This window comes from Accipiter gentilis, chromosome 12, assembly GCF_929443795.1.
Source record: "Accipiter gentilis chromosome 12, bAccGen1.1, whole genome shotgun sequence".
Taxonomy (NCBI): Eukaryota; Metazoa; Chordata; class Aves; order Accipitriformes; family Accipitridae; genus Astur; species Astur gentilis.
In genome coordinates, this window is record NC_064891.1 from 22717726 (window position 1) to 22736017 (window position 18292).

Here is an 18292-nt window from a genome sequence, read left to right on the forward strand (position 1 = left end):
AAACAGCAGACGAGCAGTTCTTTCTCTTTGAGAGTAAGATAACTGAGGGAATTTGCACACAGTAACTCTGAAGTTCCATGTTATGACTTTGCCCCAGCTGTCATTTATTTCCACTGTACTCCAGATTCACAGTCTCCACAGGAATGCAGAGAGGAAAGTTTTAAGGTGGAGTAGACTTACCCCTTTTCCTTCACCAGTACAATACAGATTAATACTATCAATACTTGGAGATAATGCATGATTCAGTTTGTCTTGTATTAACGTATAGTACAGGGGAAAAAAGGTATAGAAAATTTAACCCACGAAGAAAGAGGTCTACTCTACACAAAGTCGTCCTCTACTCTTTATCTGAGACAAGGAAACACAGTGAAGAAATCATAGAGTTGCCTTCTTTTTTCCTCCCCTCCAATGACAAGCGTAAGGATGCCAAAAATAAAACAGCATGTTCTTCTGAATTCAGAACTATGTCCACTATGTCAAGCAGAAATTACTTCTTCCTTTTAGTAACAGGGAACTTATTTTTAGAGGCACTTGAAAAACTGACTGCAAATGAAGATTATTATCTTTTTTCTTTAAAGATTAAAATAATGATACTTGGCTAAATTAATACATTACTGTCTGCCCTTAACTGTGATGTATTTGAAAACAGCACTGAAAAAAGTAAGTTACCATCCATAGCAACTACTACTATCTCTTTCTCCCTGCTATGTTGTATTTAAACCTATTTAATTCAGCCTTTAAAATAAGCACACAAAGGAGTAAATCTAACCTCCATTCAGTACAAGGATTAAACTCAGGAAATAATTTAATAAAACTCTACAAGAAAAACGACTTAGCCGTTGAGGACAATACAGCACTAATGCGTTTCATAACCAATGTCTTACCGACTGTAAGAGGGTCAGTGCACATGTCACTTCTGTTCTCCTTCCATGCCAGCAGGTACTTGAGGCTGATGGGATCCTCTGCTTCTATATGGCTGTTAAATGCCACCATCAGTTTATGAGCCTTTGCAATGCCATAATAAGTCTTTGTTTCATCCACTAAGGGCAAATTATTTAAAGTTTTTGCTGCCTCAGAAGCCTGACTGAAATATTCAAAAGCTTCATTATAGTTGCCCTAGCAAAGAACAGAAAAAAAAGAAAAGCATTGTAAAAACTACTTGTAGTCACCTGTATTTTACCTTGACATTAGAGCCTGCTCTTCTGGCACCTCAGAGATGTTGCAGCTGAGAGGCCAGCCCACAGAATGACTCATAGAATGGTATTAAGCAAACTACTCTCCCTCGCTGTTTCCTAACCTCTAAAATCCAGATAACACCACTCATACCTTTCTCAGGAATGGAATTATTTTTTGGTTGTCTGTGTAGTATTTTGAACATACAAACCTAAGTATATCAATACTAAGTATTAATAATGATTCCAGCCAGGCCATTTAGAAATTATCACTATTGTTTCATTAAGTTTAACATCTCCATGGGAGGAAAGGTCCTAATTTACTATTGTGATACTAAATTTTAGAAAAGGAATCTTACAAATGGAAAAAAGAGCATAATGAAATAATGGACCTAAAGCGCAGAAAATAAGAGAAATTAAACCCCACAGATTTATGGGTGAAGAAGTGGTATACCAAAACCCGGGGATATTCCTAAAAACAAAAAGAGAAACAGTAGGAGAAATATAAGCCAAGTGTTGCTAAATAGAAAACCCAAATGATTTATCTCTTTATCCTGCTAAATATAGAAATCCAACATTCATGAGTCCAGTAAAAAGGAGTATAAACTACAGCAGATAATACATTAAGAGGAATTTAAAAAAGTATAACAAGAACTACTTTTAATATGAGATATAGAAAGAGAACTCCTTAACTTCTTGACCAAAGACGAATAAAGAGAAAACTAGGGGAAATCATGATAGTCTGAAGGCTACTGCTGAAAAGCTAAAATATTTCTTAGTATATTTCTTCATCTTTTGCATGTTTCTTCTTTGCCGTGAAGCTACTTTGAGTTACCATCAGAGATGGAGTCAAAAGAAGAGTTGCAGAAGCAAGCTTCTAATTTAAAAAGTAGTATACCACCAGACCTAAACAGAAAAAAGTAGCGTACCACCAGACCTAAAAAGACAAGATTTGAAGAACTTTAAAGACAAAGAGATTGAATTGCTGGGAAATAAATTACATTTGTCATTAAAACTAGGTAGCATAATTCAGGCTTGAAAGGTAGTACATTTTGTGTTGGCATTATACGTGGCAGCGTGCAATAACTTTAGTATCTGTATTGTCTAATGTTTAACTATTACAGAAAAAGAATCAGATTACAATTTTGCCAAGATTGTTGAAAAAAGGTAAAAAAGGAAGGTTTTTGCAAGGCTTTGAGGAATTTCAAAGAGGCCTAATAATACTACCTGGGTGGTTATGTGATAGCAAATGAAATTAATTCTTTAGAAAATGAGAGGTAATTCATACTGCCTGAACTATTTGTAAATTTTAGTAGGTTCTCATTAACTCAGGCTCAGGCAGGTGGACTTGAAATAACATGGGCAGCCTGCAGTGGCTTCTCCTAAATTCAAAACAGCTCTAATACCTAGTAAGATTAAATGAAACATTAGGATGCATCAAGAATGCAGTGGAGAAAGCCAGAGTAGATACAATCTATGTAAATAAACAGTATATTAATAAAACTGGACAAAGTAAATGTATGCCTAACAGCAAATATAAACCAGGAATACACTGAAAATTGCTACCAACTACAATAGAATAGGGATGAATTGAATATAACTGAAGAGCAAGAAATTTAAAAATAATTAAAGATGGCTCTCTCCTCTTAACAGATCATTGATCATGACAATCTTGATCACAACCCTACTAAGAGCAAAGTTGGAGATCCTTATGTGGAAAAAAAAAAACCATCAACAAACAAGACAAGGCAAAAAAAAGTCTTCCTGGGAGCCAACCATTATGGAACTGTTCATCCTTTACCTTACTCTGAAGAAATCAGTTCTGGCTGTTGTCAGAGCTAGACAAACTTCTTGTGGCTGTTTCTATATGTCTATCATTAACACTAACTATAGTCTGCCTGCTCCCTGGAAGATGCCTTCCATTTCTCCCATTGGTGCAGTATTCTGCTGCCCTGGTGGCACAAAGTTCCCGACTGAAAACATTTTCAGAGCTGTCTTACCCTTTCCCTCTCAGCTTGATTTAGTAAGATTGAAATTCCCTTCTGCACATAGTACAGAGACCAGGAGGAGAGACTCCAGTTGATACCTGTTGCACTTAATACCACTTTCTGGATCAAAATTTGTATAACTGCTAAAATATGCCTGTAATTAAAAAAGGAGAAAAGAGTAATAGAAATTCAGGTAGTCTTCAGGCTTTGTTTAATACAGCAGGAGAGCAGAATTAGGCCTATGAGGACACAGCAATGAATAAAGAATGATAAGCAGTAGGATAATAGATAAAAAGCAGAAACATCTACCCACCATATTCATGAGAACTATAATAGGTTAACTGATGCAATTAGTTAGAGGAAAGCAGCAAATCAGACTAAGAAACTTGAGAAAAGTGAAATCAGAAATGACAGTGTGTCATGCTAACTCCATCAGAGTTTGCATATTAAGTAAGCAAACTGCTTAACAAACTGGGAAAAATTAGACCTAACACTCATGCATAACACAAACCCAGGCATTTCAGGAAACAAGAAACATATGGGTAAAACAATCATGTCTAGAAAGCAGGAACTGGGTGTACAGCATTAAAGACAGACAGTGATGGTGATGGAATAGTGAGATGACAGAACTGTAAAGATACAGCAACAGTGTGGACAGAGCAAAGTGAATTTGGTCAAAGTCACTTTGGGAAGAACAGTAAAAATTATATCCCTGGTTTACTAAAGGTCCCCAAGGATAGATCCGGATATAAATAGAGATATCTTTAATTCGATAAGAAGGACAGTACTACTGCAAATTGTATCACTGAGGGAAGTAGAGTTGAATAAAAATACCCTCATAATGGCTTAACTTAGAGAATACTGGCAATGACAGCAAGCAGGCAGTGGTCCAAGAGAGGAAATGTTAATTTAGAGTCAGTTTTGGTAAACATTGCTGCCCTTGCAGAAAAAACGAATTGTATAGAAAATAGGGAATTGGAAAACTTTAAGAGATTTTTTTGGGTATGTTTAAATTACATAGTTTATGTAAGTTAATAAGATTAAGTCACTACATTTCTTCCCTTCTACACCAGTACCTCAGTTCAAGGCAGCAAATTCTGAACTGAGAAAGACAGTTCAGAGAATAAGCAAAAAGAGGTTAATTTTTAAAATATGACTTCTCATAGAATTGATTATTAGCAATGGTGGCAGCAGCAGTGAAATATAAAAGTAGTTAAAGAGAATTTAGTGAATTATTTTTCAAATTTGGAGTAGAATAATTAAACACAGTGTTACATTACCCTACTGTCTTCTGAGTTTCAGATCCATTTTAAAGTTACTTCAGCAAGTTCTCAGAGACTTTAAAACTCAATTTTCAACAGGAAATTCAGCATTTATGCTAAGAACATATGTAAATAGAAAACTCTCAGGCTAATTTAGAGATTACAGAGTAAGAAAATTTTCTACTGCTTATGAAACAAAAATGGGCCAGCAACTTTGGTAGTGGGTGTTCTCTGTAAGAGGAATCCAGAAAAAAAGAAAAGGCATTTGGGGGTAGTGTAAATGAAAAGTGGCAAGCAGCCTGTTCAATATATTACAGATAGAAAAGGAAAGCAGGCAACAGAAGCTAGAAAGAGTGATTTTGAAAGAGTATTTCTATTTTTATGTTGTTCATAGTGAAAGTGTTTCCCAATTTCCACATTGTCCTGTCTGCAGAACGAATTCTTTTTATTACTTATTGTATCTAAATAATTTCATGCAGCATTTCAGCTCTAAAACAGGTGTTAAAGGGCTCAACATGAATCTTTCACTTGTGCAGTAATGTTTTTAACGCTTCTGACTTCAAAAACCAAGCGCGAGTGTTGCATGTCTAGGTGTGGTAAGGGACAGAGGAAGCATGGAAACCGCTACCCGGACAGGCAGCCAACAGAACTGCCGCCTTTGCAGGGTCCACCCCAGAGGAACAATTCAGAGACTGGCACATGGGTCACAAAGAAGCACTTCAAAAGACCTTAGAAACTACGATAAAGGGAGTTTCTTAGTTAACTCTAGCTTAATATTGTCCATCACTGCCTATCTATTGATTTAAACAGGCCAAATCAAAGCCATCAGTCTGGATGGAGGCATAGAAAAAAGAAAGCCCTTCCACTACCAACACAGACCTTTTGCCAAACTCTTTGCTGCTAGCACCCATTTCATAAATTTGGCTGAGAGAATGTAGACAAGAAATCAAGCTAAGATTAAAAACTGCTTGTTAGCATGCAATATAGTATACATTCATTTTTAAAAAGCACGAATTTCAGTGTAAAATTTCATTTGCATTAATTGATGACTCTTTATGGGCATATATGGCCCCCATGGTGATTTGGATGCAGACTTTTCACAACGCTGAAAGTCTGTCGTGATTTGAATTTGGAGTTTTTACTCGCCCATTCTAGAACAAAGCCCTATGTGTTAAATATGATGTGAAATTTTCACCTTTCCCAAAAACTTAAGGCACATTTTATTCAGTCACACAGTATCTTCTCCTTTGGTAACTCTTGTAAGATACAACACCTGGATCAAATCCTTCTGGGTCATCTCATATGCAAAACCAGATCTTTACCACGCATTAAAGCCAATTGTTTGACATCATTACTACAACCAGTACTTACTCTTTCATTGTAAATATTCCCAAGTAATACACATGCATCCACCAGGCTTTGGCTTAGATGAGCATTCTCGGCAGTCTTCATAAACTCTCCCAAGTACTTAATCGATTCAGCCACTTTTCCCTGACTGAAGTAAAGGACAGGGACAAAATTAAATATTCACTTATATGGCTTCCCCAAATGCTGAAGATCTATCCCCCTGCTCTGAAGTAACTTTACTTTGTGATGACTCATCCACGACTGGACTTTATTTCCAAAACGGTTGTCTAGACACTACCTGTGCTGAGACCAATGAGACGAGTCCGTGCAGAACTGGATCCCTTGAGCAAAATAAAACAAAATTCTTCAGAATATTGTGCCATCTTTTAAGGCCAAGAATGAAAATGCAGGTGATGATTTTACAGGGGTTTTGGAGTTTCCATTATTTTAATATTTTTTTCTACTGAGCCGCTGATAACAGCTCCAATAGAGCTGGACCTCACATCCAGACAAAACAGGGGAAGGAGGTAATAAGGCTAGTTTTTCAGTAAGACTTTTTCTGCTCCTGGCATTCAGAGTGGCCATTTCTTGCTCTAGAACCCTGGTGGTGCAGCAGCGTCTCTGTAACGGTGCTGTCTCTCAGTTCCGGGGATGACAGCCTTTCCCTGAGCGTAATACTGCACTTTGGCTGGGTGGATCAAAGGTTGCCGAAGTCACACAGGCAAAGCTATAAACTGTGGATTGCAGGTGTCACCCCCAAATCCCAGTGAGATCAGAGCAACCTGAGGTCACAGCTGAATCTAAGTTGAAAATTGGCTATGCACTTTGGCAATAACATTTGCAGATTTCCTTTTTTTAATAAAGCCGGTCATATTAACAACATAAGATCTCTGCAGTATGATTACAAGATATAAGATAGACATCTGGGTTTGCTTGTGAGTAAGGCGCTGCGCTCTTTTTCCCTTTAAGGCTGAAGTGTTACTGCAGCTGACCTCAATATTAGCCATGAACTTGAGTCACTGATGTAGGAGTGTAGCATGCTAAATGTCAAGCCACCAAGCAAGACAGAAAATCCAGTCTTAATTAAGAAATTCACAGAAACAGAAGTTCCTGTAAGTGATAAAGAATTGTGATTTATTTTCTCACCATTTTAAAACACCTTCAAGTTATACTCCTGCAGCAAATGACTGACTGGGGTTTATTTACATTATGGTTTTTATTATAAACCATATTAGGGATATATGCTTTCAAAATCTGGTGTAAGTCTGCGATTCCCTGTCTTATGCTATCAGAGTAGTTATAACAGGGTAGAGCCTGCCATGGAACAGGAAACACAGCAAAGCATGGCTCCAAATTTACAATATTGCAGAGATTATCTGTATGTGACTGAGATGAGCTAGATTGCTAGAAAATGATGCCAAAACACTGCAAACTAACATGCTTGAAATGTTCAAGTATATGCTACTGTAAAGCTTAGTTGTCAGTAAGCAGAGTTGGATTTACTAAAGTTTCCTAATTTAAGTATTTTAATATCATGACAATATTAAATATACTGTACTGTAAACATTTGCCAAATGTCAAAAGGCTTCTAAATTTTAGAATTAGAAACACATTTTTTAAACCTTTTTTTTTCCTAAGAAGAGAAAATCAAATGTTTCCCCACAGAAATACAACATATGATTTATATAAGTTAAAGGACAAGGTTAAAGTGTTAGACAAATATTAATTCCAGTTTTTCTAGTTTTCTATATGCAGTGCACAGGTGCAACTTGAAGACCATATTATATGGTATAATCATTAAATCCATTCAACCAGACCTTTGAGAGTTAAAAACATATATTCTGAGGAAAAGGACTCCTCGGTCCAAGGAATGAGAATGAAACAGTGCAGAATATTTGTGTATCAAGGTGATTCCAGTTTCCAATTGGGAAAACAGGACTGTTAACACCCACATCCCCTGACAACTGTCCAATTATGTATATCACACTTGGCCTACTGTTTGCAGTAGAAGTAATCAATAAAGGATGTGGTTGAGTGAACATAGATTTTGGTTGAACCAATGCATGAAAACTTAATCATTTACTCAGAGTGGAGAAATCAAATAGAGCAGAGATGAAACAGCCACTAAGGGGTTTGTTGATTGTGCCACCAAGTTTGTGGGCTAGAGGCTGAAAGTAATAAAGCAAATGGAATCAGTGACAGGAGAAAATGTAAAAAGGTTTTCTTAATTTCATGAATTAATAGAAATGTTTTGATGTATTTTTGGCCATTTTTTATATTTCACATAAAAACCTATGCTCCATATATAGAAAATATGAAAATTGCTAGGGCATATAACCTCTTTCAAGCAAACAGAAATCAATTTGATACATATCAGAAAGATGTTTCTCACTGTTAGAACTTCACTTATGCCAACTAGCAATCGGTTGGTACAGTTTAACAATTTTTCAAGGGAAGTACTTTTAAAAGCACTACAGCTTGAGATATTTAAAGTATGCTAGAAGGATTACTGAAACACTTTATCCTGCACAAGACCTGATAACATGATAAACAGGTCTTTCCTACTCAAAGGGCTAATATTTTATAGTTCCTTCAAAAATCTACATGTTATTTTATATAGCCATATACTTTCTATCTCCTTAGACATCACCTTCCTAAATGCATAAAGTGTAATTTCCTAAAGATATAGTCATTCATGATCCCACAGAACAGTTATGATGACTTCAGCAGAAGAGATTACATATCTACAGCAACTCATTTTCCAGTTTCATGCTAAAATGCCCTATGAGATTTTTACCCCTATTAGACTTTTATGAAAATATGCACCTTTTATAGGATTGCTCATGTGATTGAATTGGATGTATAAATCATGTGTTCACAAGAAGTCATTACCATGGTGGACACTGACAGAATAAGTCGAGAACATGATGCCATTATGTCAGATTTTTCCCTGGAAAATGACATACCTAAACGCACATGATAGAGATTTGCAGTTTCCCATGGTCTGTGGAAACATCTGCAGCAAAGATTTCACAAAAAATTCCAAAGCTGTAGACAAGTTCTGAGTGATTAGGGAGGGCTCAGCCACTTTGACCAACATGTCACAAGGCAATCAGTGCAAATTCTCACAGATGTTATGGTTATAATGCATTATTTTAGAGAAACAGTCATCTTTTCTTTGTAAAGACATTACCCATCAAATTTAAAATTATTTGCACAAGTCTAGCCTAGATCAGGTAAAAATACAAGTAAAGAAAAAGTGACCAAGCTGAGTATGGAGATTCTGTCACCAACATAATATTCATGCATTTATTCAATATTTTCTGAACAGGCTTGCCAGAAATTTGTTTGTTTGCTATACATCAGACAAGTAAATATCCAAAAGTTTGATATGAGAGTAAACAGAAACTTACAATGCTTTTTTTTTAATGTCTCTCTTTACATTGGCTTTTCAAACCATTTTTCTATGCCCTTTCCTCCTCCAAGGAAGAACCGGTAGAACTGGACCAGTGTAATTTTGTTCATGAAAGATGCCGCTCTTGAATTTTGAAAAGTAGGTTTGTCTAAAATATCCATCATACTGGGTTACAGAAAGCGTTCTATTAGAGAGCATTACATGGATAAAGGGAATTTATCTAGAAGGACTGCTTAAGACAAAGACCAGAGAGTCACAGTATAGTTAAGGTTGGAAGGGATCTCTCGAGATAATCTTCATCTGCCTTGCTCAGAGCAGGGTCAGCTAGAGGAGGCCTGTGTCCAGCAGAGTTCTGAGTGACTTTTGAAAGATGGAGCCTCCACAACCTGTTCCAGCATTCACCCTCACAGTAATTTTTTTCTTCTTTATGCGTTTAAATGGAATCCCATGTATTTCAGTTTGTGCCCATTGCCTCTTGCCCTGTCGCTGAGCACCACTGAGAAGAGCCTGGCTCCCTCTTCTTTACACCCTCCCATCAGAAATTTGTACACGTTGATGAAATCCGTGCTGAGCCTTCTCTTCTGGGGTCTCCCAGCTCCCTCGGCCTCCTCTCCTAGGACAGGTGCTCCCAGTCCCTTAGTCATCTTTGCAGCCCTTTGCTGGACTCGCTCCACTGTGTCCCTCCCTCTCTTGTACTGGGGAGCCCAGAATGGGACGCAGCGCTCCTGGGGGGACCTCACCAGTGCTGAGTAGAGGCAAAGGATCGCTCCCCTCGACCTGCTCGTAACGCTCTGCCTAATGCAGCCCAGCATCCCGCTGGTCGCCTTGGCCATGAGCGTGCATCGCTGTCTCATGGGCAACTTGCTGTCCACCAGGAGACCCAGGTCCTTCTCTGCCAAGCTCCTTTCCATCCCGTCAGCCGGCAGCCTAGGCTGCTGCCCGGGGTTATCCCTCCCCAGGTGCAGGACTTTGCATTTCCCTTTCCTGAACTTCATGAGACCGCCGTCGGCCCAATTCTCCAGCCTGCCGAGGTCCCTCTGAATGGCAGCACAGCCACCTACCTGGTGGGTCAACCACTCCCCCTCAATTTTGTACTGCCTGCCAACACGCTGAGGGTACGCTTGGTCACAGCGTGCAGGTCGTTAATGAAGATATTAATCAGCTTTGGTGCCAGTAGTGATCCCTGAGTACACCGATAGCGACTGGCTTCCCGCTGGACTTCATGCTGTTGCTTACCACCCTTTGAGGCCAGCAGCTAAGCTAGTTTCCAGTCTACCTCACTGTGTATTGATCTCAGCTGTATTTTATCAGCTTGTGTGTGAAGATGTTATGGGAGACAGTGTCAGAAGCCCTGCTAAAACTGTGAGAAACAACATCCACTGCTTTTCCTTCATCCCCCAAGCCAGTCATCTTATCCTAGAAGGCTATCAGGTTGGTGAAGCAGGAATTTCCCTGTCTTATATCCAATCACTCTCTTGTCCTTAACATGTTTGGAAATTGCTTCTAGGATTATTCATTCCATCACCTTCTCAGGGACTGAGGTGAGGTTGACCAGCCTGTAGTTTCCTGGATCCTCTCTCTTCAAGACAAAAGTGACGCCTGCAACCTTCCTGTCCTCAGGAACCTCCCCTAGTTGCCACAACCTTTCAAAGATAATCGAAAGCAGCCTTGCTTTGGCCAGCTGCCTCAACACCCAATTCAAATGTTTCTTATGCTATTTTCTCCTGTCACAGATACTGTACTGAGCTATTTTTGCTGCTTGTTATGAAGTAAAAGTAATCACGGAATGTATCGATTTCTACTTAAAACAATGAATAAATGGGTTTTATGGAATGGCATCTCCCCATCTGTGAGACCTCCTTATGAAATTTCCCATGAAGACACTGGATGAAAACTTCCCAAGTCTCTATGATCCTCAGTCATTGAGTTCAAGCATTCAAGAATAAGGCCCACATAAACAAACAGATTTATGTATCTTACCTGAGACTTTTTTAAGGTTTTGGAGCATAAATCCAGAACTGTGATGCTTTGAATTTTTGGTCAACTGAATGTCAGAATTCAGTTGTGACTCAACTCTAGTTGCCATTACTGAAACCTGGTGAGAAAAATCCTATGACTGGAGTGCAGCTATCGATGGCTACACGCTGTTCAGAAGGGGCAGGTGAGGAAGGGGAAACGTAGACAGTGTGAAGAGCTGTCTCTGAAGAATAGCCACAAGCAGGTTGAAAGCTTGTGGGTAAGAATTAGAGACCAAGGCAACAAAGGGAAGCAGGCTGTCTGATCAAAGGGAGCCTGTTGACAAAGCCTTCTTACTCCAGCTACAGGAGGCATCGTGCTCACAGGCTCTTGTCCTGCTGGGGCACTTCAAACACCCCGATATCTGCTGGAAAAGTAGCACGGCAAGCTGTAGGGAATTCAGGAAACTCCTGGAAGGCACTGAGGATAACTTCTTAAGCCAGGTAATAGACAGCCCTACCAGAGGGGGATGCAATGCTGGACCTGTTGGTCACCAGTGCACATGAGCTAATTGATGACATCAGGATTGGAGGCAGCCTGGGCTGCAGTGACCATGCACTCATGGAGTTTGCAGTCTTGAGGTATATGGGTCAGGCAGAGAGTAAAGTCAGGACCCTGAATTTTAGGAAAGCAAACTTCCAGCTCTTCAGAGAGTCAGTCAATAGGACCCTGTGGAAACTGCCCTCAGGGACAAGGAAGCAGAACAGAGCTGACAGATCTTTAAGGACACTTTCCATAGAGTGCAAGAGCTCTCAATCCCAGGTGTATGAAATCAGGAAAGGAAGGCAAGAGACCAGTGTGGCTGAGTAGAGACCTGCTGGTCAAACTAAAAGGCAAGAAGGAAATGCACAGGCAGTGGAAGCAGGGACAGGTATCCTAGGAAGAGTATAGGGACACTGCCCAGCTGTGTAGGGATGGGGTCAGGAAGGCCAAGGCGCAAATGGAGTTGAACTTGAGGGACTCAAAGAATAAAACTAAGGGCTTCTACAGGTATGTGAGCCAGCAAAGGAAGGTCAAAGAAAGCGTATCCTCCCAATGAACAAGACTGGCAAACTGGTAACAATGGACAAGGAGAAGGCTGAGGTACTCAACAAATCTTTTGCCTCAGTCTTCACTGGCAACCTCTCTTCCCACACCTCTTGAGTGGATGGACCACAAGATGGGGACTGGGGGAAGCAAGGCCTCCCACTGTAAGAGAAAATCAGGTTCATGACCACCTGAGGAACCTGAACATACATGTCTATGGGGCCTGACGAGATGCATCCCAGAGTCCTGAGAGAACTGGCTGATGTAGTTGCCAAGCCACTCTCCATGATATTTGAAAAGTCATGGCAGTCAGGTGAAGTCCCTGGTGACTGGAAAAAGGGAAACATTTCACCCATTTTTAAAAAGGGTAGAAAGGAAGACCCTGGGAACTACCGACCTGTCAGCCTCACCTCTGTGCCTGGGAAGATCATGGAACAGATCCTCCTAAAAGCTATGCTAAGGCACACGGAGGACAGGGAGGTGATTTGAGACAGCCAGCATGGCTTCATCAAGGGCAAGTCCTGCCTGACCAACCCAGTGGCCTTCTATGATGGAGTGATTACGTCAGTGGACAAGGGAAGAGCTACGGGTGTCATCTGTCTGGAATTCTGTAAGGCCTTTGACACAGTCCCCCACAACATCCTTCTCCCTAAATTGGAGAGATATGGATTTGATGGGTGGACTGTTCGGTGGATGAGGAATTGGTTGGATGGTCGCATCCGGAGGATAGTGGTCAATGGCTCAATGTCCAGAGGGAGATCAGTGACAAGTGGTGCCCCTCAGGGGTCCATACTGGGACCAGTACTGTTTAGTATATTCATCAGGGACATAGACAGTGGGATCAAGTGCACCCTCTGCAAATTTGCAGACAACACCAAGCTAAGTGGTATGGTTGACACACCTGAGGGACAGGATGACATCCACACAGACCTGGACAAGCTAAAGAAGTGGGCCCACATGAACCTCATGAGGTTCAACAAGGCCAAGTGCAAAGTCCTGCACCTGGGACAGGGCAACCCCCTGCATCAATACAGGCTGGGGAATGAAGGGATTGAGAGCAGCCCTGTGGAGAAAGACTTGGGGGTACTGGTGGATGAAAAGCTGAACATGAGCCAGCAGTGTGGGCTCACAGCCCAGAAAGCCAACCATATCCTGGGCTGCATCAGAAGAATTGTGGCCAGCAGGTTGAAGGAGGTGATTCAGCAGGTTGAAGGAGGTGATTCTGCCCCTCTGCTCTGCTCTGGTGAGACCCCACCTGGAGTACCGTGTCCAGCTCTGGACCCCTCAGCACAGGAAAGACATGGACCTGCTGCAGCAGGTCCAGAGGATGGCCACAAAAATGATCAGAGAGGTGGAACACCTCTTCAGCCTGGAGAAGAGAAGGCTCCAGGGAGACCTTATTGCAGCCTTTCAGTACTTAAAGGGGGCTTATAAGAAAAATGGGGGCAAACATTTTAGCAGGGCTTGTTGTGATAGGACAAGGGGTAATGGTTTTAAACTAAAAGAGGGTAGATTTAGACTAGATATAAGGAAGAAATTTTTCACATGAGGGTGGTGAAACACAGGAACAGGTTGCCCAGATTGGTGGTGGATGCCCCATCCCTGGAAACATTCAAGGTCAGGTTGGATGGGGCTCTGAGCAACCTGATCTAGCTGAAGATGTCCCTGCTCATTGCAGGGGGGTTTGGAGTAGATGACCCTTAAAGGTGCCTTCCAACCCACACTATTCTATGATTCATAGGTGCCCAGACTTTTCTACATAAAAGGTTCTGAAATGGCTGAAAGGTGCTGAGAATCATCGTGATATTTTACAGGGCTGAGCAGTTTATGCCTATCATGCACCTAAAGCTCTTCAAAGCAGGCCTATATGTAAGGTGTTTAATTTGGCTAATGTTCTCAGGGCATAACTACCAGATGAACCCATAAAAAATACCACAGCAGCCATTTTCCAGAGGAAAGGTTTACAGTTGTGTCTTCACCTGTGCAATAGATTATCAGTTAAATCCCTGATCCTAGACATGAGAATGAGTTCTTCCTTCACTTGAATCAGTCAGAATGTTCCTCTCCTAGGAGAATGCCTTAAATAGTAAATTGCTCTTAGTTTCCCCTCTCATTTCTCCTTACCTACTGGTTTTCCTCTTTTTCAAACTGCAACAACCAGAAAGCAGTGAGACTGTCCACTCCCAGATAGCTAGAGAATGCTCCCAGAAGGTGTGGAGTACAGATTTGGCGCAGAAGAAAATCACTAGCCACTCCTTTCAAGAGCTCTGCTTTTAAGAAAAGAATTTGCACTGGCATGGTCTTTCACATGAAGGGTTTAGCAACGTGACTTCAGATGGATCTCCAAATCTGTAACTTCTGAGTAAATAAATATATGTGCTCTCATTCCAGAATGCCTAAATCACAGAGAGAGGAAATGAATATACATGGTTTTCTAGGAATGTCCTCTTGGCTATCTTAGGCCACCCTCTACGCACACTGCTGCTTTTTGTGAATACAAGGAACGAATGAATGCTACTGAGAACTCAGATACCTTTGCACCCATTGCAAAGTCACTCATTGTAACAGCTGGTGTCCTAGCAACTACATCTTTGTCAGTTAGGCTTAAGACAGTTTTGAAAATGGAACCTGGTATTCTAAGTCTGTTCTGTGGCTTTTTGAACATCTTATCCCATGTGCTTATTTAGGATGCTCAGAGTATGAGTAGCCATGAATTATGTATGAGAGAGCTGGAGAGAACTGTGATTGTGGCTGTCCCTATATGCTCTGAAAGGCCAAGAGACAAGGGATCTAACTCAAACAGGAGAATTTGCTCCACTCACTGAAATAAACCTGGTGACAAGTCCTCCTCCGTAAACAATTTGCCAACCTATATCATGCATCATATGCACTGAAGTCCCTAAACATAGGATGAATCAAGGATAAGCCGCAACCTTCACTTTAATCTCTTTTTTTCCTACTTCATATGATAATTGCATTAGACTACTTTATGTCAAAATTATTTGTGTAAGAAGTTGAAGTAGTTCCAAACTAATTCACCTGGAAGAAGATTTTAATGCCAGACGCTGAAACGAAAACATCGAAGACAAGCATCTTATTTGCAGCAAATTTATATCTAGTTACACATGCACAAACCAGAAATGCCTCCACAGAAGAAGTGAGTGCAATAAATGGAAACTTACAGTTCAGAAAAGACACCTACTGAAGCTTGTTACATTCTTCAAGGTTTTCTGTCTTTTTCAACCAGGAAAATATGCCTGGGTTTCTATTTTCCAGTAAGGTCCCTCCCAAACTTGTGGAGAAAAAAAAAAAAAAGCCCCCAAAACGTGGGGAAAAAAGGGCTTCTTATAGTTTACAGGTAAAGAAAAGCTTGGATCATACACTTTAAAAAATGTGTACCAGTTTAAAATAACTTTCAATGAAAGGGTCACTTCCTGCAAGAAGGGCACTGCTTAAAATTTAAGCAGTCAGTAATGGGAAGCGACAGACCTCTAACAATTTAAGTCTTTCACAGTTGAATGAACTTGCACTGACAGTCAGACAAGGATGTGCTAACCTACCTTACCAGGATCTTGGCTATAACTGCATATGCTCTGCCTAGGCCAGCAGAATCACAAAGTGCTGTGAAGATTTTTACAGAGGTCTTCAAATTCTGTGAAACAGGAGAATAAAACCCAATAAATACAATGCTAAGAATTTCCACTTTTTTTTTTTTCAGTCTCTGTGTTCATATGAAACACAAAATTAAAGTTTTCCCACTTGTACATTTCTTCATTAATTAGCTGTAATGGGACTAGGTTTTTGATCATTACTTATAGCTGTTTGAAACTATTCAATAATTACAAATTAAAATGATATAACTTGCATTTAAATCCCTGTATTTTGACACTTTGCAAACACCAAAAAAGTATTACCTGATTCACAATATAAATTTCCTTATCCATAATTTAAAAGATTTTAAGGAGCTGTGCTTTTATGAATTTCTGATAACCAATACCTTAAGACAGTATCCTTTGCATTCATAGTGTTTTAGAATGATAGGCTAAAATACAACTTAATATTATTTTTCTGTCTTTAAACTGTGGCTATGACAACTTTTCTTAGTACAATTCAGGCACCCAAAAAAGTGAATAAATTATAGGTTATACATTCAAACTATATTGGCTTAAAATACTGTAGATAATGTTATTTTTATGACTAATTATTCATGCACACAAGCAATTTGTTAACATTCGTTTGGAATGTAATTTATTATTACGACCCCTCCCATAACCGAAGGCGTATAGCTGCTGCATAAAAACATATGATCTTAATTTAATTTAACACTGACATCACCTGTTATGCATAATTTCTCTTTTCATCCATTTTTTTTTTCCATTGGTGATGACGGGAGACTGCATATAAAATTAAATCCTATTCTTTCCTCCCTCCTCTTTGTTGCTTGACCCAACCTATTACACACATGAGAAAACAGGAAATCTCCAAAGACTATCTATGGAAATCCTTTTTGCACATTTCCAAGAAAGGAGTAGTGAATGTCATTTACCAGCTCTGAAGGGGGATGGGAGATGCCCAGGGACACACGACAGTATCCTGCATGCCCCAAGATGCCTATTTATACTGAGGCAAAAGATAGGGCATTTTCTATTAAGGCTGCATTCCCTGTCGTTGGCAAAGTGCATGGTTCAGAAAAAGACAACCTGTGTATGTTAATGCTATGGATGTCACTTTCTATCACTGTTTCCACTACTCAGATTTCCTAGTTCTTGGAAGGGTTTGACTACATGCAGGAGTATCCCTGGACAAGGCTCTTCTTTTTTAGTTATATAAGCTCCATGTGCACAAGAAGTAGCATTTATTAACGTGCACTGCACTATTTATCATCCCTCAAGTACTTTCTTATCAGTTATGTTCTCAGGTACATCAGCATTGCATCCTATACTTGAAGGTCATTGTCAATTGAATTATCAGTGCATAAGATATGACAAAAAGAGTATACAGGCACCTCAGTTAGGAAATTGTCACATCAGTTCAGAACTCGCCCTAAACTGAACACATACGTGAAGTTGTCAAGACCTGCAGCGTGTCCTGCTAATAATCCAGGGTGTTAACAGAAATGCACACAAGCGTCCAAGAAGCAGTTCTTGGTTTTGCATTTAACTCAGAGGACCTAGAATATTAGTTGTAATAATCGTGCTCATATCAGAAAACCTGCCACAAGAGTGTCAGGAGGTTTCCAAAATTTTATGTACTGGACTGAAATCTCTCCTACTTTAAACTGGCTTCTGCAAGGTTAAACTAGGACACAGGGCCTCTAGTGGTTTCTATCTAGCACAGAAAGGTTACTTAGGCACCTAAGGCTTAGGCTACTGTACTTTTTTCTATCAAAGATATCACAAAGCCTAAAAAGTACAGATAAAACCAAGGAAAAACCACAGACAGAGTAGCTAAAGTAAAAAGTTGGTTCACTGCATCTCTGCACCAGCTGCCAGAAAGAAGTAAATAAATAAAGCCACTCATTCATAGTGATGAACAGCGCTCATTTTGGTCCCAGGTTACTATTACTCTACACAAATCAGCTGTTTCATTCTAAATAATGATGAAATAACAATAATTAAATCATCTACGTGAAAGGGAGGAAATCTTGATAAATTACAACAGAAAATATACTCTTTATGTCTGTATTTCAGATAACCCCTCCAGCTTCATATACTGTGTAGGGCCACGGGAAGGGACGCATCCCTGATGGAAGGGAGCTGTGTAGTGCCCCTGTATGCTACAATTGCCCAGTATCCATTTATGTGGAGGAAGCGAAGAGGGGCCTCCTCACCTATGGTGCATGCCTTACCTTCAACTTTCAGGGCAGAAAAAGGAGACAGGGCAGGATAAAATGCTGGAATAATACGTAAGCATTAGAGGATTTCACCCAAAGTCTCTTGCAATTACAGCGCGCTTCTAATTTTCATTTAAAATGAAAAATTATAAAGCTTGCACGCTGGCAAATCAAGTGGAAATGACACAGCGATGTCTGCCAGAATCTACAAGCAGCCAGAAAACAACAAATGG

The 18292-nt window shown here is 40.0% G+C and overlaps 1 protein-coding gene across 1 annotated transcript in view; it reads right to left on the minus strand.

The window, feature by feature from the left end:
• Positions 1-18292, minus strand: part of TTC29 (tetratricopeptide repeat domain 29) — a 137703-nt gene that overhangs the window by 49790 nt on the left and 69621 nt on the right. Inside the window, exons 7-9 of the mRNA XM_049815058.1 lie at positions 15787-15878; positions 5794-5917; positions 885-1116 (exon numbers count right to left, since the gene is read on the minus strand). Of these exons, the coding sequence (XP_049671015.1) occupies positions 885-1116; positions 5794-5917; positions 15787-15878 (448 nt within the window). The remainder of the gene's footprint in view (positions 1-884; positions 1117-5793; positions 5918-15786; positions 15879-18292) is intronic.